The 25301-nt window shown below is 34.3% G+C and overlaps 1 protein-coding gene across 2 annotated transcripts; it reads left to right on the forward strand.

Moving 5' to 3' along the window:
* The first annotated feature begins 15 nt into the window (after positions 1-15).
* On the forward strand, positions 16-25301 carry LOC149806160 (ATP synthase mitochondrial F1 complex assembly factor 2-like). 2 transcript variants are annotated; one of them, XM_089951057.1, is made up of 8 exons: positions 16-136; positions 1330-1374; positions 3174-3319; positions 5868-5965; positions 7740-7820; positions 12594-12706; positions 19415-19530; positions 24948-25301. In XM_089951057.1, the coding sequence occupies exons 1-8, from the start codon at positions 31-33 to the stop codon at positions 25095-25097; spliced, it is 855 nt and encodes a 284-aa protein (XP_089807183.1). In that variant the 5' UTR covers positions 16-30; the 3' UTR covers positions 25098-25301. The 2 variants fall into 2 exon arrangements, with proteins under 2 accessions (XP_089807183.1, XP_089807184.1); XM_089951058.1 differs by lacking the exon at positions 1330-1374 and having other exon boundaries at positions 18-136.

Genomic DNA, 25301 nt, shown 5'->3' on the forward strand with positions numbered 1-25301 from the left:
CTATATTTCAAGATGGCTGCGCCCTTGAAAATGTCAGGTTCTATGTGTACGGCATTTGCGAAACTGCTTTTCTGCTGCCATAGACCAGAAAGGATAATAAGCATGGTTCCAAAGATTAGATTTTTCAGCACAAGAGGTTATTATACTGCATACAAAGAGCAAATAGAAGTTTGATAAATGCATTTTTAATACTGTATAGGACAAAATTTACACATATTTATTATTGAAGCCTATTCTGAATCAATGCCGAGTCCCATTTGATATGTAGATGATGCTCCATTCACGGCTTTTGCACCTGAAATTAAAGAAAAAGCAACTTATCGTTCCCCTGGGGTTTTTATAAGTCCATTACTGATGGCAGAGATTTTCCAATGTAATTTTTGGCGGTGTTATAAAAGGGATATTTGGGATTTTATCCTTATTATTCCACACAAAAAAACTACTGAGACAAGCTTCACTGACCCAGATCTGCCAGCACATTAAGCAATAGCAGATCTGGGTCTGTGTAATATGGAGCTTGACTCTTTTTATATGCAAGTACATATGGCAGGTAGACAAAGTGATTAGAGTATGAAAATTAGCATTTTGCCCAATTTGCTTTAATTTAAATTAGGAAAGTGACTTGGACCATTTACTTTTCTGACTTTCAAAATCAAAATTATGGGATGTTTGGATTTGCAGATTAATTAGCAGAAAATTTTGATCGTTCACGCTTGTTAGGATATAATGTATGCAGAGAAGACCTTTTACATGTGACCAGAATATAAAAATATAAAAAATTACAATTGAGCATTTTCTTGAAAATGAAATATTTTAAAACAAATATTTTGATCAATAACATGTAAAGAAGTCCATGTAGTTTCACGACAGTTTGACATTGTTCAGCAATTATTATATAATAAGGAATCTGATTTATCTAAGAGATTGATTGTTACTATTTCTGTGAAAATCAAAACTGTACTTTCTATGTTGATTTTAAAATGAGTCAGTAGAACTCATATAATGGTAAGGAATTTTTTAAATATTTAGCAATTAAAGAAAGGTATTTTTATGCATATCTTCATAAAGTTATTGTTTTCGGTGCATATTATTTTTTTTACAATACTGTGAACCAGCAAGCTTACCTGTTAACAGATCTTTCAACAACTGCCATGGATATCAACTTTTTTAAAGAATAAACAAGAGTTTTCTGAATAGGAATTATTTCCAATCTTACAAAGTGTATTTTGGGGAAAATATTTGAATGGGCCATAGAGTCAAGAAGTTGTTTATTCTCCATTTTTTAAAACTCCATCTTTATATTAAGAGGTATGAATCTCTTTATTTCAGAACTTAAGAAATTCTACAGACATGCATACATATCCCAACACAATGGTATGTACTTTCATGTTGTATTAATGTTTCATTTTGAACTTGTCTCGTTACTTGCTGTTCTTCTTGGTCAGTCAATTATAGTCAGACCTGCCTTAGAGGTCACCATTATTAGCCACGTTCTCAACTTCCTTCAACCAAATTTTAAAGAAATGAACCCATATCAGTTATTAACCACCTGTTGTAAGAGGCCAGTTGATTATGTTTCTGAGATGGATGCTTGTTGAGTTGGACTGTAAATTGCACAGTAAAGAATAAAGAACAGCTAAATACTTGACAGCAAGATGTAAAGTGCACAGTAAGAGGCTGTCCATTTAGTACATACACATGGAGGGGGGTAACCCAAATACATATGCTTGCATATGGGGTGTGTGTGTCTACTGATAATGTATGTATGCATAGGAAACAGTGGGGGTGAAACCTAGATACTAATTTGCCTAATACATAACCTATTCAACTAGGTTCAGTTGGCATTTGAATTTTAATGGACACTAGACAGTTTTTTTAAAAGTTACGCAGCTTATTTCTTTCATGCAGCCAGACATTCAATATTGGATGACTATCTGTTTTATTAAACATGTTAATATTATTAATCCTTGATCGTTTCTGCATGGATTAAATATAGGACATTCTGTAGAATTTGGGTGGGGCATCAAGCATACTTATGTAGGTGTGGGGTGTAAAAAGTATGCATGTGTACAGGGAGGGAGGGGTCAAGCTTTGCCAGATTTTTGCATATGTACTAAATGGATAGCCCCATAAAAATAAATAAAAGCTAAATACTTTATAGCAAGATGTAAATTGTACAGTAAAGAATAAAGAATGACAGCCAAATACTTGACAGCAAGATGTAAAGTGCACAGGGAAGAATAAAGAACAGCTAAATACTTGACAGCAATATGTTGTTCTTGTTGTTGTAGGGTTTAATGCCATTTTTCAGAACAGTATAGGCTATACATGGCAGCCAGTATTAATGGTGGAGGAAGAACCCGGGAAAACCCCGGAAAGAACCACCGACCCACAAGAAGCTACTGGCAAGCTTTCTCACATAACCACATTAGCCGAATCCGAGAGTCAAACCAACGCAGACAGAGGTGAGATGGCAGTGATCCATAATGGTGAGCGCTTTAGACCACTCGGCCACTCGGGGGCCCTGACAGCAATATGTAAATTGCACAGGGAAGAATAAAGAACATATACAGCTAAATACTTGACAGCAATATGTAAATTGCATATGTGAAAATAATAAACCCATCTTAAACATACTTGTGGAAAGTGAGAGAATTGGTCTCAAAACAGGTGGCTGCTAGATCTTGAAATGTTGACTGTTTAAGACAAGTGATTGCTTAATATAGTAGATCTGGTAGACAGAATTGACTTTATTATGAAAATAAGTGAATATGAGCATCCCATTTTTTCAGTTAAAAACAAAGGTGAACTTGCAGAAATTACATGCAATAATCAATTAAATATGCCTCTTGACTGCAACTCAGCATGTTCTCGTGTACATATTTTTAATTACATTTGTGTTCATTTCAGGCATGTAGCAATCTGAAAATAATTAGGATAAGAGTATTAAAATATGTAATTTGGTAAACTGTACAGTAAATGACAGTTTCACTGATTATTGCTAATTGAAACAAAGTGCATAAAGCTTTCATTGACATTTTGTTTTTATAAAAGTGTTTAAGACTTTTCTTTTTCATTATCATATATTGGCATTAATAATGGGGTGGTTACCTTCACAAATTAATTTATTTCAAAGACTAATAGATTAATGATGAATCTTTGTTACTTCTTAGGTTGGTTTGAAATAAACTTAGACAAGAGGAAATTAAGGACACCAACCGGAAATTTATTTAGGGTTCCAAATGAAGCACTTGCCCTTGCAGTTGCCACTGAGTGGAATGCTCAAGAAAACATCATCAAGAGACACAACATGCACTTGGTAATTGACATGTGCACTTATTAATGGACACATGCACTTGGTAATGGGCACATACATTTGGTAATAGACAAATGCACTTGGTTATTGACACATGCACTTGGTAATGGACACCTACATTTGGTAATGGACACATGCACTTGGTAATGGACACCTACATTTGGTAATGGACACATGCACTTGGTAATGGACACCTACATTTGGTAATAGATACATGCCTTTGGTAATGGACATATGCCTTTGCTAATGGACAAACGCCTTTGCTAATGGACACATGTACTTGGTAATGGACATATGCATTTGGTAATGGACACATACATTTGGTAATAGACACATGCACTTGGTAAAAGACACATGCACTTGGTAATGGACACTTGCACTTGGTAATGGACATATGCATTTGGTAATAGACAAATGTCTTTGGTAATGGACACATACATTTGGTAATAGACACATGCACTTGGTAATGGACATATGCATTTGGTAATGGACACATGCCTTTGGTAATGGACACATGCCTTTGGTAATGGACACATACATTTGGTAATAGACACATACATTTGGTAATAGACACATGCACTTGATAATGGGCACATGTACTTGATAATGGACATATGCCTTTGGTAATAGACATATACATTTGGTAATAGACACATGCACTTGGTAATAGACACATGCACTTGGTAATGGACACATGCACTTGGTAATGGACATACATTTGGTAATAGACACATGCACTTGGTAATGGACACATGCCTTTGCTAATGGACATATGCCTTTGCTAATGGACAAATGCATTAGGTAAAGGACACATGCATTTGGTAATGGACACATGCCTTTGGTAATGGACACATGCACTTGGTAATGGACACATGCACTTGGTAATGGACATATGCACTTGGTAATGGACACATGCATTTGGTAATGGGCGTATGCATTTGGTAATGGACACATACATTTGGTAAAAGACACATGCATTTGGTAATGGACATATGCATTTGGTAATGGACACATACATTTGGTAATAGACACATGCACTTGGTAATGGACATATGCCTTTGCTAATGGACAAACGCCTTTGCTAATGGACACATGTACATGGTAATGGACATATGCATTTGGTAATGGACACATACATTTGGTAATAGACACATGCACTTGGTAATGGACACATGCACTTGGTAATGGACATATGCCTGTGCTATTGGACAAATGCCTTTGCACTTGGTAAAGGACACATGCACTTGGTAATGGACATGTGCATTTGGTAATGGACACATGCACTTGGTAATGGACACTTGGTACATATAAGGTTGTATGTCACCAGTACTTCGATAGCCTGTGATAAAATAAGACATTTTATTTCTATAACAAAATCTTGCATATACAGCAAGGAAATGCTATAGATCAATAAAACACTGCAACAACCACTCCCTAAATGTAAACAGATTGAATTAAAGTCAAATTTGTCAGTATGTACATTTGATATTTGAAATAATACACAAATTTCTATTTAAGATATATTTATCCTTGCATATATATATCTTGATGAATTATATTAATTGCTTACCATTGGATAGAGAAATGGAGTTCAGACAGATGGATTACCAACTGAAAAAAAGTATTGTGATAAGTTATGACATGCATGGAAACATGGCAGAAGCTACAGCTTACGTCAACACTAAGACTGGCAGTTTTCTTAAAGATGCAAAGCTGTTGATGACACTGTCATGAAATTTCTGGCTCAGATTCTCTCCTAAGAATTATTTCTGCAAAGTTCACAAAATTATTGCTCGAGTTAAACTTATATCAGACTGTTGAGTGTTGAGTAAACGTTTTAGTCTTTTAGTAGAAACATTTTATTATTTATTTGCCTGGTATCTAAATGACAGCTTGAGGGAACATTTAAGCCTGTCCTATGTTGATTGTGATTAGTTGAAAATGATTTATTCATTGTAGCCATATCACTGTTGCCTTAGTTGTGGCTTTTTCTATTGCTTTATTTTGTGGACAGTAAAGGTTAAACCAAGTGGAAATAAATCAGTTTCATCTAGTGGAAAAATTCAACTTGGTAAGGGTTTAACCTCCATCATAGGTACTTTATATACCCTCCACTGTTGTATTTTTACATGACACTGCAGCTTTCCCCCGGTGTTGATTTACTCTCTCTTATTGAGAATTTAAGCAGTTTGGTGTGCAAGTTATACATATGTAAGGAAACGTGTATGTCTGAATTTCTTATAGTACTCCTTTAAAACAGTTTTTTGTAATGAAATGTCAGTGTAATTTTGAAGAGATTTTATGTGAGAATCATTTAACAGGCAATATTTCCTCATATACACCATGTGCCCAATAACAGGCACTGATCTTCAGTCCAATAATTTATCCATTGATCAGATTGTCACTCTACTGACTACTGAGGATGTCAAGTAACACTGCTGATTGACCTTCTAGCAAATTAAGCAATGATAGATTTGGGTTTGGTATGCTGTTTGTAGATGTGTTATTGTTATTAAATATGGTTCTCTGATTTGAAGTCTATTTTTAACAGACATCTCTGTGTAACATGGCAATAGATAACCCAACACAGCGAACCAGAGAGGACCTAATACAGGCCAGTTTGTATTTCCTAGAGACAGACACAGTATGGTAGGTAGTTTTCAACATGTGGATTACAAGTTCTGGCATTATATATATATATATATATATATATATATATATATATATATATATATATATATATATATATATATATATATATATATATATATATATATATACACATATGTGTGTGTATGTATGCTTCTTCATATATCTCTTAGTTGATTTTCATGTGTTAGCTTCAGTTTCACTATTTCCTTTTACTAAAACAGTTGCTAAATATGATCATTTTAATTGCACTATTGAAGATAATAATAAATACATAAAAAATAAATGTTAAAAGTGAAAAATTGAGAATGAAATTTTTTTAATAACTAAATCGTCATGAACAGATTGTTCTAAACTGAACAGTATTACTTGTGTACCTGGGTCTTTCTCAGCTTTAACATTATAGCTAGTCTTTTAGGAGAGCTGTCATCTCATTTGGTGTTCAGCATGACTTTAGAATATACATGCAACACCGAAGTTTGATAAGCCATTTATAACCATCCGTCAGTCAATTTTGTGCAAGCACTGATCATTTAACAATTTAAGCCAGTTGTGTGACACTATTATTAGTTTATTCAGGCACACTTTATCTACTCACTCAGGTGGGAAAGTTTATTTCATGACTTTACATACTCTTTATCTCATGAAAATTGTTATAAGTTGACCTATTTCAAGATATGGATTAATGTCATAATGACTAGTGCATCTATTAATATAATAAATTCAGAATATTTTAGCTGAATTTTTTTTCTGAAATTGAAATTTTATTTCTTCAGAATGCTTCATAATATACATATTGGTCTGTAATTTAATATATTATGACCACAACTTACAACTTGGCTTTGTTGCATGGATATTTCTCCTTCTCTTCCTCATCTTTTTGTATGATACATCTTCTGTGATTTCATATTCCCATCTCTCTCTCAACGTCTGTCATTTTATCAGTATGTCTCTTGTTCCTAAGAGAGAGTCAAGCTCAGAGAATAGTAACTACACTTACAGTAGTTAAAACTTTGTATAACTTCACTCAGGGGACCATCAAAAAGTGATCTATATTAGCAGGTTTGGTCTTTATATTAAAGTAAATGAGATTATATATAAATGAAACCCTTTCAACTTAGCCATTATACACAGATAACCTTTTTATGCAGTGCTCGCTTAAGCAGATTTAACTGTAATTTACTGGCATTGAAAATCTAGGACAACACTGTTATATGCTGGTCAATTTTCTATTAAAGTTCATGTTTTGTTAGCAAGAAAATGTTGTTCATTATGCAGCTTATTTAATAATACCAGTTGGCATCTAACACAATACTGTATGAGTAAGCAGCCTGTTGGCATCTACCACAATACTGTATGAGGAAGCAGCCTGTTTGCATCTAACACAATACTGTATGAGGAACCAGCCTGTTGGCATCTAACACAATACGGTATGAGGAACTACCTGTTTGCGTCTAACACAATACTGTATGAGGAACCAGCCTGTTGGCATCTGACACAACACTGTATGAGGAACCAGCCTGTTGGCATCTAACACACTGTTTTGAGTCACCTTGGGAATAAACTTTTGCAAAGAATATATGGCAATCTTCTGATTATGAAACATTTCAACAAAACAGATTGTATTTTGTATACTTATGAAAATTATTTGAGTGATGATAGAGAAATGCAATAAGAAATTCTTGTTTTTAAAATTCATCTTTTCATTCAGTCTTATATTCAGTAATATATTTTTGTTAGTGTTTTTGTTTTTTGTTGTTATTTCTTTTCACAGTTACAGATTGGCAGAACCAGAAGAATTGCTTCAGTTCCAGTGTCAACAGTGGGATCCAATTATAGACTGGTTTATGAAAAGGTAGTGATCTGGTTTAAAGGAAACTTATAAAATTTTCATGTAGACCAGAACTTAATTCTGTAAAGACTTGAAGCATCACAAACTTTGATTTTCCATACAGAGCACTCAGAGTAAAGGTTGAATAGAACTCAGATTAAAGAATAAAGATTATTGTGTCACTGAAATTAATAGTTGCTGAAAGATTGCTTAAACCATTTCTTTCAACAATGATCCTGAAGCAAGCACCAGATTACCTTCTTAATGAAGTACCTAGGAAGTAAAAATGGCTAAAGTATTTAACTTGCTAGGATTTTGTTACAAATGATTTGTAGTTTGTTTACATTGGCTTTTGTAAAAGTTTTTTCCATCTGATATCAGTAACAAGTTATTCAAACCTGTCCAAATCACATCACAGTATTTTTTAATGGAAGAATATTTTGTTACCTTTATGTCCCTTTTTTCACAAACACAAACTACAAACATGAACAAAAGTCAAGGAGGATTTTTGACTGGGTTGAATCGACACTTATTTTTTAGTGAAGGTCATTAGACAATGGCATGCTCCTTATTCTTCTATTACTAAAACTATTTCGTGATTTGAGGATTCATTTCAATTGAGCGACTCAGGTTTATTGGTTGTTATTTTGTAAATTTTGCCAAGATATGAAGAAACAAAAACAAAAAGCTTTTAAATATATATGATTCTGAATGTTCTGAACAAATTTGTACATGTAAATATCTATAATCATTATAAAATGAGAACTTGAATATCATTATAACTTCAGGTAATTACCCTGCTCAATATGTTATTGCATCTGCCCTCCAAATATTCAACTTTGATTTTATACCTCCATTTCTAGGCAGCCTATGTGGCATAAGTTCCCCTGCATATCGAAACATTGCCTTCAGGCCTGTATGTCTGGATGCATGTATTTTTATATATAGATCAAATGGGTCTATCCTTTACTACTGTATTACTGTCTGATGCCGTCCGCGATCTTCCAACCAGGTGAGCTGGCCATCCAGTTTATCTTACTTAAAGATCCATCCATCTCACCAGGTCTTCATATCTTGACAGAGATCTTAAGGATAGATTTGTCAATACTAACATGCCAAGGACACAGTTGTCAATACTAACTTGCCAAGAGCTACATAGAATCACAATTACAAAGATCTTAGTGATAGATCGTTATGTTTCACCAGGCATAAGACTACCCAAGCACATTATGACAGGGATTTTAGTGGTTGATACATTCATCCAGCCATTCCCATGGTATGGCCAGTACTGGCACCAACCAGACTGCCTTCTGCACAGTTGGTAACTGTGCCAGCCATACTCCCTGCAAACCAGCCATTTTACCAGTATGATAAAATCATCCATCAGAACTGGTTTGTCCACACTGCCTACCTGCAGTTTATTTGCCATAAACTATATAAAGACAATGGCATTATATCATCATTGCCACAGGAAATTGTTTCTCATAAAATGGACACTGACCTTAATCAGTCTAGTACAAGACACATGCCACTGCCTATCATACTGAAGTCCAGCATTAGATAAAATTGTATTGGTAGGTAACATGTCTTTTATAAAGTGGATTTAAAAGTTTCTCACCACATCAAAGCAGGTTCAGAATATTGTCACTGCGTTTTCAGTGTTGAATTTTTCCTCCATGGCAATTTTGAGAGTGACATGGAAAACAGCCAACATGCCTGAGAGTCAGTGCCCCAAATTGCCCAGGCCATTAATAAAGCAGCAGTCAATAGTGAATATGTTGATTGCCTCTGCCAGACTTAATTTGTTACATTGTGACATGTTTTTGCACTCAATGATGCTTTGTTAAAAAAACAGTATCATGGTCTTGCTTTAAGTATGACTCCATTTGGCTTGCCATTGCTGTTTGGGAGCTAATTTGAAGAAGTTCAGACATTGGCAGCTCAAGAACTACCCCTCCAACTTGATGCTACACCCATATCATCCATTTAGAGGCCATCCATCCTTGCCATATTGTCATAATGGACAGAAGATAGGCAAGTCAAGCAAAAGGATATTTTACATCCTGATTGCTATTCGGACCTCCACCTCATGCCAACAGACAGCTAAACCAGTCCAGGGTAGGAAACCAAGTTTCTCCACCCCAAAGCCTCCAGTCTCTAGCTGCTGACTTCCACTACCCACAGACAGTCCACCAGGGGCCATCAGAAACACACATTTCCAATAACATTAGATAACCTATTGCCACAAAACAATGTTATTTCAGACTAGCCTCAGATTTATGTTGTCCCATGTCCTCTTTCTTCCTCTCCACTCCTAACGGATGTGCCATCAGATCAGGAGAAGATTGAAATCCTTCAGCAGGAGATATAGCCACTCATCAATAACAGGGCAGTGGAGATTGTAGAAAAACCACAATTTCCGGGCTCTACTGCAGTTCTGTAGCAAAAAGGCCAAAGGTAAGTTGAGGCCAATCATAGACCTAGTCCCCTCAAAGAATTCTTTCTTCTGCTGAGGTTAAAGATAGAGATGGCAATAGATTTAAATCTCTTCTTCCAAAGGGACAAGTATGCCATCAATCTGGATGCCTGCTTTCATGTCCATATTCATCTGGTGTCACAAAAGTTTCTTTGGTTTGCTTACTGTGACAAAGTTTACCAGTTTCATGTCCTTCTGTTCAGTCTAAATATCAGTTCCTAGGTCATTACCAAATTATTGATTGCATCACCACCCTGTTCCATCTGACTTCCTCTATGGCAGTTGCAGTGTATCTGGACAATCTCCTCCAAAAACGTATGGTAAGTTCTATTCTCCTTGAGGTCAGAAGTGATCCATTGACCCTTTTTGATTATTTTGGTTTTTTCTTGAATTGGGGAAAAATTTGACCGTCACCCATCCCAATGTTTTGTCCACTTGGTATGAAAGTTATAACTAGTCTCAATCTTGTTTGTTGCCATCATGCCTGCGCCATATGGATTTGTTTAACTCGTATAGTTGTTGGATGGGTATTTCAGTGAGAGAGTTCTTGCAAACCTTCTGGTTATTCAATGTGGCAGCAGATTTGATTCCACTAGGCTGCCTTTATACGCACATATTACATATGACTTTGCTGCATAGCTGCCAACCCTCATGAATTTGGTGTGAATTTCACAACCTTTTCAGTGATTCACAGATTCACGCCATAAGCCAAAAATTCACGAATTTTCCAATCCTCAATTATTTTAAATCTTTAATAAAATAACCAATTTCCTGTTAAGTGCTAGTCGTGATATTCGCAGTTGCCGAAACGGTCTGGTACTGCTGGTCACGATATTAGTAGATCTACAGCCGATTAGTACAGTTGGCCCGGTAGCAAGCATTTTAGCCTATTTTAATCTATATGTATAAGAGTAGTTTTACAAATGCTTTTGAGAGAAACTGGGGCCTAACCAGAAATTTGCTCCGTGCATGCGTCAAAACACTGATTTGAGTTACCGTTCAGCATCGCATGTAAGATCTTAAAAATGTCTTCACCACCAAGGATAAAGAAATGTATTACTCAAAAAGTAAAGTTTAATTTGGAATATATCAAAAATTGGCCGTGCATTCTGCCATTAAACATTGATATTCATTCATGCTTTTTGCACTCAGTGTGCCATCACAGAGACGATGTGAGGAAGAATGTTGGTTGCAAAAAACACGTAGAAATTGGGAAAATTAAGAATTCGCAGATTTCAGCTCTGGAATATTTTAAACCATTGGCGGAAGACCTGCAAGCTACTAACGCTGAAGCATTATTTGTTAGTTTTCTTGTCAAACACAATCTACCTTTATCAGCTGGAGACCATGCTAAACATTTGTTCTGACAAATGTTCCCGGACTCGAAAATCGCTTCCAGATTTTCCTGTGGAAGAACCAAAAATGCTGCAGCTCCTGTGCATTCCTCACAGCAACAGTGAAAAGTATTTTCTTTAGTGAGAAAAAATAAGACAGACTTTAGGGCCTCCTTAGCTGCAGAAAATTTGTCAGCAATTTTAGTCCCCAAGATCAACCAGCAGGCAAGAAGTCGGAACTGTTTAGAAAACAAATTTACGATCAAGCAGTTGAGGAAGTTCAAGTCTGCCACAGTATCATGTCTTGATAAATAAATATTTCTGCATATATGTAGTGTTTTATTTTTATTTTGCAACTTGATATAGTGTAGTATTGACGGTCGGAGTGGTTAGAGTGGATGGAGTTATTGTCATGGCATTTTTCACGAATTCATGTCCAAATTCACGACTTTTTATCCCTATTTTCACTAATTGTGAGCCTGGAAGGTTGGCAGCTATGTTGCTGGCTAAATGGTGCCCTTTTCCAGTCCTTTCAATCATTATCACTAATGAGGCACAATAATTCCTGTGTTAGTGATGCAACCACAGTTGGTTCATGGCATGAATTCCTCTGGATAAACCCCCAAGCAGAAGTGATTGTATGCGCACCTGAAAAAAACATAGTTTGGAGCCCACTTTTGTTGCCTGACTTTGAATATGGTCAGCAGCAAGTGGGGACCAGGGGAACTACCTCATCACATAAACCTCCATATGAAATCCATCATAAATGCCTTTCAGTTCTAGAAGGACAGAATCTGCAAAAAGTCAGTTCTGATTATGTTGGACAACTCCGTACAGGTGTCTTACCTCTTCAGTTCAGCTTATGTCCCTAATGTTAATGTGACCTGGTAAGTATTATCAAGAAAAATAATTTACTTCAAAATTTGCTTTTTCTTCAGTTTCTATTTTTGGTGGAGGTTGGATAATTATATCATATACATTTTTCAGGTATAAGGTAGAGATCGGGACAACAACAGGAATAGCTAGTCTTAAAGTACCCAAAGAAACATACCTAACCCTGGAAAGACATCTCTTATCAATGAGTGATTGGGCCTTATTTGGTAAGAGTAACATTTTCTCAAATTATTGTGCATGATAGAGTGTGCCCATATAAGGAAATCATGTTGGATGATATTTTCTCACATGACTGCACTTGATTACATTATTAAGTTCATGACATCATTAATAAGTGTGATTTTTCTGGCCATTTCAATACTACAAATTATTCAGGAGATTATATATGGCATATGTGTAACTGTTACAACTTTTTGGTCATAAACTAAGTAACAGAAAGAAGAAAAACTAAAAAGTTTTTAAAACTTAGCAAATGATTGAATTATCAAAGTTATGAATGAAATTATGAGAGGAACTTACCGTATTATGAAGTGAATCCAAAATAATCCTGACACAGTTCAATGAAGGCCAAATAGGTGAAAAGATCCTTATAAATTTCAAAACTGGAAATGTACTGGTCTGCCAAGAATCATGACATCAATATGGCATTGTCCAGAACTCTGACGAATAATTCACAACAGTCCCAGAATAATATTATAGTCAAAGTAATGAGCACTGTCTGTTTCCACTGAACAGTCCAAACTAATGTTTTTCCTCTCCGATAATATCTAAGTACAACATAAAACAGGCCTGCAGACATACAACAAGAAATGAGGATAACTCCAAAAATAGGAATGAACCTGATCGCTCATTTGCTCCTTATATACATCATCTATTTTGATTATATTTCACAATATACCCCACATGACAGATCTTACTAAATTTGTCTCAAAAACACCTATTCTTGTGACCTAACCCAACCATTGGAAAGTTACTGAATTCTTCTATAACCATCCAAACCCCATCAACCAATGAGAAATTAATCCAATGGCACTATTAAGTCTTATTTTAAGATTATTATTAGTAATTGTCATCATATATGTATCTATTTATAGATCTTATGTAATTTTACTCTTAACAGACCCTATGCCATATAGGCAAAATCCAAGATATTCTGTACAATTTACAATATTGAATAAAAATTACAAAGCATAAATAAAATCATGTACCAAGAGTAGTAGTTGTAGTTGTAGGGTTTAATGCCATTTTTCAGCACACGATAGGCTATACATGGCGGCCAGTATTAATGGTGGAGGAAGAACCCGGGAAAACGCCGGAAAGAACCACTGACCCATGAGAAGCTACTGGCAAGCTTTCTCACATACCCACATTGGCCATATACCAGGAGTTACAAGAAATATAGATATACATAACAGTAATGAACTTTTAGAACTCATAAAACTGTTTAGTATCATTGTTTGAATGTGGAAGTTCATTTGCTTGGGTAGCTTTATGACTGAAAAATTGTTAAAGCTACATTTAAAATCCAAATCACACACACACACACATTTGCCTGGTCCATGGATAGAAGATAAATTATGAAGCAATGGATACATTACCTATACAACTCAAATCAGAAATATCACCAGTATGACACCATTATTATCACTGTTGTTATTTAAGCTGGGGATACAAAAAATATAAAAAAATAGTGATCCCAAAGTAAAACATGTGTATAAAAAAACAAGAAACCATGTCAACATTTTCGTATCTTTATAAGTACATTTACTTGTGTTTACACATCATTATGACTGACAGCAGAAAAAGATAAACCCAGCATTATCAGAAAATTTGATTCACAATTTGTAATGTCAAGATCGCTGAAAAAAGTGGTTTCTGCACCAAAAATTTGAGGTATGTACATAGACATATAGTGCGACATTTGTGGTAATCTTGTTAAATATTTTTGAGCATATTTTGTAAGGGCTGTATCAAGTGTAATCAGATTTATAGAAATTGATATGCATTGTAGCCAGGTGTCTTTAGAGATTTGTAGCTGAAGGGGTCAACAAAGGGGTATAATTAGAACTGAGTTTGTCAACACTGCACTCAATGCTTGATAAACATGCCCCTACAACCTCTAGTCAAGTCTCGGTGAAGAAATGTGCTCCATAGTACAGCAGCATAAGTGACAAGCTGCATGCTACAAAGAGGGAACACTGTTGAGCTGAGAGACGGCTGTCATCTGGTCTGACAGTACATAAGCAGATTTATGAAGTTGACAAAAGGAATGTCACCATTGTAGTCCATGCAGCAAAATCCACCTGGTTCAGTACACAACTCACTGAGAGTACAAGCTGCAAACAGCTTTTCTACATTACGGACAAATTATTGTCAAGGAACAAATCTACACCACTTCCAACCAAAGCCTCCCTAGACAGTCTACCAGATCAGTTTACTAGTTTCTTCCACATTAAAGTGAAAACTATGAGATCAGCTTGACAGCATTGTACTATCTGAGCAATCCTCACTTTACAACTATGATGCAGAATTTCAACAACTTCCATTCACAACATTTCAGCCTATATCTACAGATTTTTTGTTAATAGTCCTGAAGAAGTGTGCCCCAAAGTCATGTAAACTTGATCCAATTCCTACACCACTGCTATTTGAGTGTCTGAATGCTATACTGCCTGGTGTGACTGACGTCATAAATACTTCTCTTTCTACTGGTGTTTTTCCACCATTTTTAAAACTGCAAAACCATTTTTGAAGGAAAACATCCATCAACCCTAATGACTAGAAAAACTATTGCTCTGTCTCCAGCTTCTCATGAAGTCTTAGAAAAAGTGCTTCTGTCTCAAATAGCATCTCAGTTAAATTTACATAATCTCTTCAGCAATGCCCAGTCAGCCTATTACCCCTATCACAGCAATAAAACTGGACTCCTAAAAGTTGCTAATGACCTTCCATCCACTTCAGATGATGGGAAGATTTCAGTTTTCACATTACTTTGATACAGTAGACCATGATATCTTGCTTCACCATCAGCAGCATATTTTTGGCAACCACAGTACTGCTTTATCATGTGTCAGGTAATACTTGACTGACAGATATCAAATTATTTCAATAAATGGTAAACATTCCAGCCCAGATAATCTTTGTTATGGTGCACCACAGGGTTCTGTTCTTGGACCAGTTCTCTTTATTCTATACATGCAGCCCCTGTCAAGTGTTATAAATCACCATCCAGTGCCCCACCAGTTGTATGCAAATGACACTTAACTATACCAATCTAGCTGTCCAAATGGACTTGCTTCCACCATCCAAAGCATAGAGAAATGCCTCTCTGATGTTAAGTAATAGATGAAGTATAATAAGCTACAAATGAATGATGGTAAAACTGAAGCCTTGCTTGTTGCTTTACAAAGAATTTCTCAAGCCCAACATCTACCATAATCAATTAATGTCAACAACATTCCCATTAAATTTAGACCACCACTTAGAAATTTTTATGTTACTTAAGATAGCTCTCTCTTATGGCACCAGCATGTCCTGAACACCTGTAGAACAGCATACATGGAGCTGAGATGTGTCAGTACTATTTGCAATCTTCTCACAGTTGATGCCACAAAAATCCATTGTGTTCAGTAGTACTCTCTAGACTTGACTATTGTAACAGTCTTCTTTCTGGTCTGCCACTGTGTCTTCTGTAGAACTTAAAAAGGTCAAAAACACTGCAACTAGGATTATTCTTATTGTTCATTATGCGACACCCATATTCTTATTATTCCTGATGTAAAAACAGTCTTGTGCTTTTTTGGGTCCATTTACTTATGATGAATTGTCTGGATCTTAGACACAAACACACCATGTTGTTAATCACAAGTGCTCTCAAAACACATATTTTCCACCAGCAAAAAAATATTTGACATTCATCCATTTGTCAGCATTTATCATTGGAAACTGTATTATAAATCTCTTTTGTGTTTTTTTTTATTTTTTGTACACCTGTTTCATGTTGTTATTTTGTGTAATATTTCATTTTCATGTGCTTTAATGTTGTCTGTATGCAAACGGTTCTTATGCTCCTGTGTTTGATTTTGTAAAGAGCTTTTCTAAAGATTAAGCGTTCTATTAAGTCATCATCGTGATAATCAGTAGTAGTAGTAGTATCCTAGTAGCAGGACTCCGACGTTCACATCAATCTCTTTTTGAGCAAAGATATGCATAAATGTATGCATTTACTGTATTCTGGCAGACTTATTACATTATTTAGAGAGGTAAGTCCAAGTGTCAAAAGAGCTTTCTTGTCACAACACAACAATGACTGCCATTCAGCGATAAAAGTGCATACTATTAGACACACACTGGTGTTTCCTTGTTCCGGGGTGGGCTGTTCATGAGTTGATTGCAGATTATTCTGTTGTCCCAGTGGTGACCAAAAGTTTGCAGACTGGAACAGTTCTAGTCTCTGATTATATGAGGTCACATCTCAGCAAGTGGGAGAATCTCACTTGGCTTACCATCATTTTGGGAAGCCAGTGGGTTGTGTCCTCATGGGACTGACTTTTGTATATGTCTTCTAGAGATGAAGGCCATAGTGTATGCATGATGCTTTTGGAATCAGTGACATACATGCTTTCTCATTTGATTTGAAGAATCTACTGCTCAATCTTGATAGTTCAATTTCACTTATTCCCCTGCTTTCAGACTATTCGTAGGTAATCAGTCATTTGTAGTGAAACCTTTCATCGCGAAACCTTTCATCATGAAACCCTTCACCTCAGGGTCTTCTCCAAGATCTGGTGAGGGTGCATGTATAATTTTACTGAAACATTGTAGGTTAGGTACATGTTTGATGAAAATGTGCAATAAAGTGTTACTTTTTTTTCAAGCATGTTTTGGGATAAATTTCTTGAACATTTTTTGCATAAACAGGTAATGTTGAGAATTCATCTTGTCATTACTTCTAGTAATTTTTTCCTCTGGCCCATTTTGGGGAGATTTGTATAAAACTTGTTGAAAAGCAGTATTTTGAGAACTCAGCTTGTCAGTGTTTCTCTTCCAAACTGCTTTAAGGAATTTCTTATCCCCATATTTAAGTTCAGAGAAGGGGAAATTATTGTTGCCAAGTGTATTTGTCTGTCTGTCTGTATCCATCTGTGAAGAAGCTTTGGCATTGCTTCTCCACCCACACCCTTTGCAGGATTTTAAATATGTAGCAGATATTGATGAAAAACAATGGGTATATCTTATTTTTCCTCTGGCCCATTTTGGGGATATTTTATTGAAAAATTGGCAAGAAAAGGGGATAGTTTGAAAATTAAGCTCATCATCACTTCCCGTCCCACACTGCTTGAATGATTTTATTGACAGAATGCTCGACATGAGGTTGTACAGCTGTGTAATATGGTTTTACTTTTTTTTTTCTCTTGTCCATTTTTGAGAATTATTCATCAAGAAATTGTTTTTCAAATTAAGTTTGTTAATGCTCTTTGGCACTTGGATTATCTTATTGAAACTTTGTGAACTAGATATGTGATTGGTGTAAATGTGCCAAGGTTTTACCTTTCTCCTCTTTTGGCCAAATTTTTAGAAAATTGTTCACAAAAAGGGGTATATTGGAAATTCATATTCCCCTTACTTTCCCCCTTGCATTGCTTGGAGTATTATATGAACATGCATTAAGTCCAGGGATATGCATATCTGTATATACATCTAGTCTAACTAATTTTAACTGCCATTATTTAAGTAAATATATGTTTCTGATAATGTCTTCAACTTGTTTAGTATTTCTACTCATTTACCCTTCCTTACCAGTATTTTCCAAATAGGAACACAAATCAGTTAAATTGTATGGCTTATTTTGAGGTGACACATTGGGGAAGGGGGATACTGAAAAGCTTTGCAGGAATCAAGGTACCATTATAATTGCTTATAATGAGCCCCAAGAACAGAGACCGACATGGCATTTGATTCCAACAGTTGGTAGTGTCATCAAAAGCAATTTGGGGTAAAATCTAAATATAAAATTAGCTTCATTTATATTCTCTGCTCTTTGTAACCTTCAATCTTTATAAAGGAAAGATTGCATTAACATAAAAGCATGGGTCTTGTAATGCCAGTGGACCCAAGTCAGAAGTAGACATGCTCATGTGCAATATTACTGACCTTAAAATAATTTTTTTTCACTGAAGTCAGCATAATACATTCTACCTTGACTGCATTTAATCAAGAGCACTATTAACCTTGTACTAAATTTCACCCAGATTAAGTCACATGTCAATAGTTTACATGACATTCCATCTGTTATTTTGTTTATCAATATGGTGTATTTTACTATCTTTGTATTCTTGTCAGCCTGATGGAACAAAGTTCGTATCAGTTAGGAAGTAATGCAAAGCAGTCTGATGTTGTAATGGGACCTAGTGGAAAATCCTCATTGAACACTGGTAGTTAATTTTCAAAACAAACTAGATTTGTGCATACATTTGATAGCACTTGTTGCAAGGGAAGCAAATCCATGTATATGTTAGGCTACAACGTCCATTATATGCAACCTTGTTCACCATTCACAGCCAGCTGTCCATGTTAGACATCTGTCTGCTATCTAATTGACAGTTAAAGAAGCATTGTCATTGGGGATCACTAAAAGTAACCATTATGAACAGGTGTCTGCAATAAATTGGTGTCTACTAAGGTAGGTTACACTGTACCTGACAGAAAAATAAAGACAATATGTTTATATTGTGTCGGTAACCCTTTTATATATATTACTTTTAATATGTTAATTTTCTTGAATATTGTGAGAATGAGAAAAAATTGTGCTTCCTTTCATGGTAAAAATTAATTTGTACCTATTAAATCAGTGAAAAGGATTTGTACTCTAGTATTCCGATTCCCTTTTATTACACAGTGCATTTTTCTTGTAGGTTATCAGTATTGCGTGGAAGCTTTGAGGTCAGTCATTTTAACTCTGGCGTTAATAGACAGACATATAAATGTGGAGAAGGCAGTTCAACTCTCAAGGGTAGAACAAGATTTTCAGGTATTTATATAATTTTCATTTTTTGCTTCAAATTCATAATGGCCTTGGATCCATATGATGCAACTTTACCTTTTCCAGCTTGCATAATTTTGTTCATCTGAAGAAAAAACTGACAGCCTTCATCAACTATAATGAAACTCAGTCACACAGCAAACAACATTTTCATGTGTTTATGTGAGATATTTTTATGTCCATGTGTTTATGTGAGATAATTTAATGGCCATTATTTAACATTAAATTTTGTGTGCTATATTGACTGTAAGACAATATATTGTATATAATTGCATCATTCTTTTTGGGTATCATCTGTCTTACTTCAGGTGTTTATCAACAAATGCATGTGTTATATATATATATATATATATATATATATATATATATATATATATATATATAGAACAGACTGAACTTAAACTTGTTGTATAGAAGAGTATCATCAAGAAAATCTCAGCATGTACAATAGTGAATGAGCTGTTCATATATTAATGGGGTGACCTTACATATGATTGGCTAACTTGTTGCTACCCCTAAAAACCAATCCGGTGGCCTAGTGGTTAGATTGTCTGCCTCAGATGCATGAGGTCGCAGGTTCAAACCCTGGCCAAGATATACCAAAGACTTATAAAAATGGTACTAGCAGCTGCCTCGCTTGACATTCATCATTAAGAGGTTAGTTTTAGGACTAGTGTCAGGATAATGTGACTGGGTGGGATTTGATGCTACATGTCTTCCACATAATGTCCCAGTGCTAGACATCACTTTAAACTGCCACACTGCAGACATTGTAGCAATATGACTGAAAAATTGTTAAAGCTACGTTGAAAATCTAAATCACACACACACACATATGCTACCCCATAAGCTGTATTGCTAAATAGAGTTTGATGAGATTTGATGCAAACACTTTAATCGTAAGTGACATCTGGCATCTGATTGATGGAATTCATTGCTACCTTTGATGCTGTTATTTCATAACAGTTTTATTCAATATATACCCATATCATCAAGATGAAATACAGGTTTAATTAGAAGGAACATTTGCACATATTAATTAAGTGATCTTACATTTATTTGTCAGGATTGTACTAACTCAGAAAAACTATATTTATGAACAGATATTAATGAACTTTTGTGTATGCAAGCTCTTATTATGAAGATATTTGATGAGTTTAATATTAAGAACAACGTCTTGACTAATTAATGAGATGATCTGAATTCTAATCTGATCAGCTTGTGACAATCCTATAGATTGTATTTTGGAGTTTGATCAACTCTCATATTCGTTTACTGGTATTGCATTTGAGATTTAATTTTATATCACAAAGATCTCTCACAGTTTTGAATATAGCAGCATCCCTTGATGTTGTTTTTGAACACGTTTTGATCAGACTTGTGTAAATGGATCGATTAAATCATTCTGATTTCCAGATAAACTGATGATTTAAATCATTCTGATTCCCATGCAAACTGATGATTAAAATCATTCTGATTCCCATGTAAACTGATGATTAAAATCCTGCTGATTCCCATGTAAACTGATCATTAAAATCATTGATTCCCATGTAAACTGATGATTAAAATCATTCAGATTCCCATGTAAACTGATGATTTAAATCATTCAGATTCCCATGTAAACTGATGATTAAAATCATTGATTCCCATGTAAACTGATGATTTAAATCATTCTGATTCCAAGTAAACTGACAATTTAAATCATTCTGATTCTCACTGTAAACTGATGATTTAGATCATTCTGATTCCCGTGTAAACTGATGATTTAAATCATCCTGATTCCCATGTAAACTGACAATTTAAATCATTCTGATTCTCACTGTAAACTGATGATTTAAATCATTATGATTCCCGTGTAAACTAATGATTTAAATCATTCTGATTCCCTGATTATTTAAATCATTCTGATTCTCATTGTAAACCGATGATTTAAATTATTCTGATTCCCGTGTAAACTAATGATTTAAATCATTCTGATTCCATGTAAACTGATGATTTAAATCATTCTGATTCCCATGTAAACTGATAATTTAAATCATTCTGATTCCATGTAAACTGATGATTGAAATCATTCTGATTCCATGTAAACTGATTATTTAAATCATTCTGATTCCCATGTAAACTGATGATTTAAATTATTCTGATTCCATGTAAACTGATGATTTAAATCATTCTGATTCCCATGTAAACTGATAATTTAAATCATTCTGATTCCCATGTAAACTGATGATTTAAATCATTCTGATTCCCATGTAAACTGATTATTTAAATCATTCTGATTCCCATGTAAACTGATGATTGAAATCATTCTGATTCCATGTAAACTGATGATTTAAATCATTCTGATTCCCATGTAAACTGATTATTTAAATCATTCTGATTCCATGTAAACTGATGATTTAAATCATTCTGATTCCCATGTAAACTGATTATTTAAATCATTCTGATTCCATGTAAACTGATAATTGAAATCATTCTGATTCCATGTAAACTGATGATTTAAATCATTCTGATTCCCATGTAAACTGATTATTTAAATCATTCTGATTCCATGTAAACTGATTATTTAAATCATTCTGATTCCCATGTAAACTGATTATTTAAATCATTCTGATTCCCATGTAAACTGATTATTTAAATCATTCTGATTCCCATGTAAACTGATGATTTAAATCATTCTGATTCCCATGTAAACTGATAATTTAAATCATTCTGATTCCATGTAAACTGATGATTTAAATCATTCTGATTCCATGTAAACTGATTATTTAAATCATTCTGATTCCCATGTAAACTGATAATTTAAATCATTCTGATTCCATGTAAACTGATGATTTAAATCATTCTGATTCCCATGTAAACTGATAATTTAAATCATTCTGATTCCATGTAAACTGATGATTGAAATCATTCTGATTCCCATGTAAACTGATAATTTAAATCATTCTGATTCCATGTAAACTGATGATTTAAATCATTCTTATTCCCATGTAAACTGATTATTTAAATCATTCTGATTCCATGTAAACTGATGATTTAAATCATTCTGATTCCATGTAAACTGATGATTTAAATCATTCTGATTCCCATGTAAACTGATTATTTAAATCATTCTGATTCCATGTAAACTGATAATTGAAATCATTCTGATTCCATGTAAACTGATGATTTAAATCATTCTGATTCCATGTAAACTGATGATTTAAATCATTCTGATTCCCATGTAAACTGATTATTTAAATCATTCTGATTCCATGTAAACTGATTATTTAAATCATTCTGATTCCCATGTAAACTGATTATTTAAATCATTCTGATTCCCATGTAAACTGATTATTTAAATCATTCTGATTCCCATGTAAACTGATGATTTAAATCATTCTGATTCCCATGTAAACTGATAATTTAAATCATTCTGATTCCATGTAAACTGATGATTTAAATCATTCTGATTCCATGTAAACTGATTATTTAAATCATTCTGATTCCCATGTAAACTGATTATTTAAATCATTCTGATTCCCATGTAAACTGATTATTTAAATCATTCTGATTCCCATGTAAACTGATGATTTAAATCATTCTGATTCCCATGTAAACTGATAATTTAAATCATTCTGATTCCATGTAAACTGATGATTTAAATCATTCTGATTCCATGTAAACTGATTATTTAAATCATTCTGATTCCCATGTAAACTGATAATTTAAATCATTCTGATTCCCATGTAAACTGATGATTTAAATCATTCTGATTCCATGTAAACTGATGATTGAAATCATTCTGATTCCCATGTAAACTGATAATTTAAATCATTCTGATTCCATGTAAACTGATGATTTAAATCATTCTGATTCCCATGTAAACTGATGATTTAAATCATTCTGATTCCCATGTAAACTGATAATTTAAATCATTCTGATTCCATGTAAACTGATTATTTAAATCATTCTGATTCCCATGTAAACTGATAATTTAAATCATTCTGATTCCATGTAAACTGATGATTTAAATCATTCTGATTCCATGTAAACTGATGATTAAAATCATTCTGATTCCCATGTAAACTGATGATTGAAATTATTCTGATTCCCATGTAAACTGGTGACTCAAATCATTCTAATTTCATTGTAAACTGGTGATTTATATTATTCTGATTTGAATCCATTGTAATCTGATGATTTACAACATTCTGGCTCCCATGTAAACTTATGGACCTAATATTACTAAATAAACCTTAATCTTATCATGAATACTCATTTAAACTAATCAAATTAACACTTTTATTTTTCCCTGTTCCTCGTTCTCTTGTCCTACCAAACCCACACAAATTCATGTTACAATATCAGATTTTCAGTTAACCTTCATATGTCTTTTATTAGACGCAATTGAATACTAAATGTATGTTCTTTTCGATTTTAGAAAGAAATAATAGATTTATGACATCTATTTAATGTAAAATATATGCTGGGATTACAAACTAGAATACATCTTGCCCTCTGTTGTGACCTTGATTGGCAATCACATTTTCACAATTGCAGGTCAAAGCACATGGTGTGAACAGTCATTATTATGGTCCATTATTCTTTGTAACATGCATATTTTGAATAATAAATAAAGTAACTGTTTCAAGGTTATCATGAACAAAGTGCCTTGGGACCAAGGTAAATACAATTACTGCTATGTATGGCACAGACCCTGATCTGCTGGCATATTATGTAACAGTAGATTAGGGTCGATGATGTTTGCAATTTGACCTGACCTGACCTATAAGTAAGTACATATGTATATATGTCACATCAAACATCAATCTGCACTAATCTGTTTCACCGTCAAGAAAATAATCATTGTTTAGATTGTTTCCAAGTTGAGCAAATGACTATATGATACCAACCAAAATTTAAGAAAAAAACTAACATGAATGAACCATGATGCCGTAATGGATGAAACACCAAAATACATGATTAGTGATGACATATTAATTGATAGAGATTGCATATGTAAATAAGGCCTTTGCTCATTTAAAGCTGTTACCATATATACTCACTTATAAGTCAAATCAAAAAGCAAACAACAAAGATCCTGATCTGCCATAGCATAACACACCTACAGATCAGGCACTTTTTTGGGGGTCTACTTATAGCTTCTAAAAAGCTGCGCAGACCCAGATTTTCTGGCACATTATGTAACGGCAGATCTGAATCTATGCAGTTTGCAGTTGGATTTGTCTTGTAAGTGAGTATAGACGATATTGGGAGCTGTCAAATGACTGAAAAATCACCAGTTAATTATGTTCCATATTTCATTATGTTAAATCAGGAGAAATAATGGTTAGAAATTTTACAGCAAACTAATCTCATGTACATAATAAAAGCTATTCTTATGTACTGTATATTATTTTCAGGTTAACAGGTGGGGCAATGTGGAGTGGTATCATGACATTACCTCATTGGAAATACAATGTCGTGTTGCTGCCTCTACCCTGTTTGTTTACTGGACCAGTGAAAATTCATCTATTAAACACAAAGCTATGTTGATGTCATCAAACTTGTAAATCAGAACTGATGCAGAATGATACGTACAGTATTTTTAAATATGAGATCGTGAACAATGGCTTCATAAAGATGTGTATCGGAGTGGTACTTGTCACAGTTCTGTCACATAACACTGCCAATGACTCAAAACTGTTGATTGATATTTATGAAAATGTTTCCAGATGTACTTGACATCTATATAATAAATCATGATTTAATATTCA

Source organism: Sinohyriopsis cumingii, chromosome 2 (genome assembly GCF_028554795.1).
Source record: "Sinohyriopsis cumingii isolate HCF-2022 chromosome 2, ASM2855479v2, whole genome shotgun sequence".
NCBI classification, from domain to species: Eukaryota; Metazoa; Mollusca; class Bivalvia; order Unionida; family Unionidae; genus Sinohyriopsis; species Sinohyriopsis cumingii.

Coding starts and splice junctions, on each gene's coding strand:
- LOC149806160 (XM_089951057.1), top strand. CDS start 31: ATGTCAGGTTCTATGTGTACGGCATTTGCGAAACTGCTTTTCTGCTGC. Junction 137..1,329: donor TAGATTTTTCAGCACAAGAG/GTTATTATACTG, acceptor TCTTTATTTCAG/AACTTAAGAAATTCTACAGA. Junction 3,320..5,867: donor AGAGACACAACATGCACTTG/GTAATTGACATG, acceptor TATTTTTAACAG/ACATCTCTGTGTAACATGGC.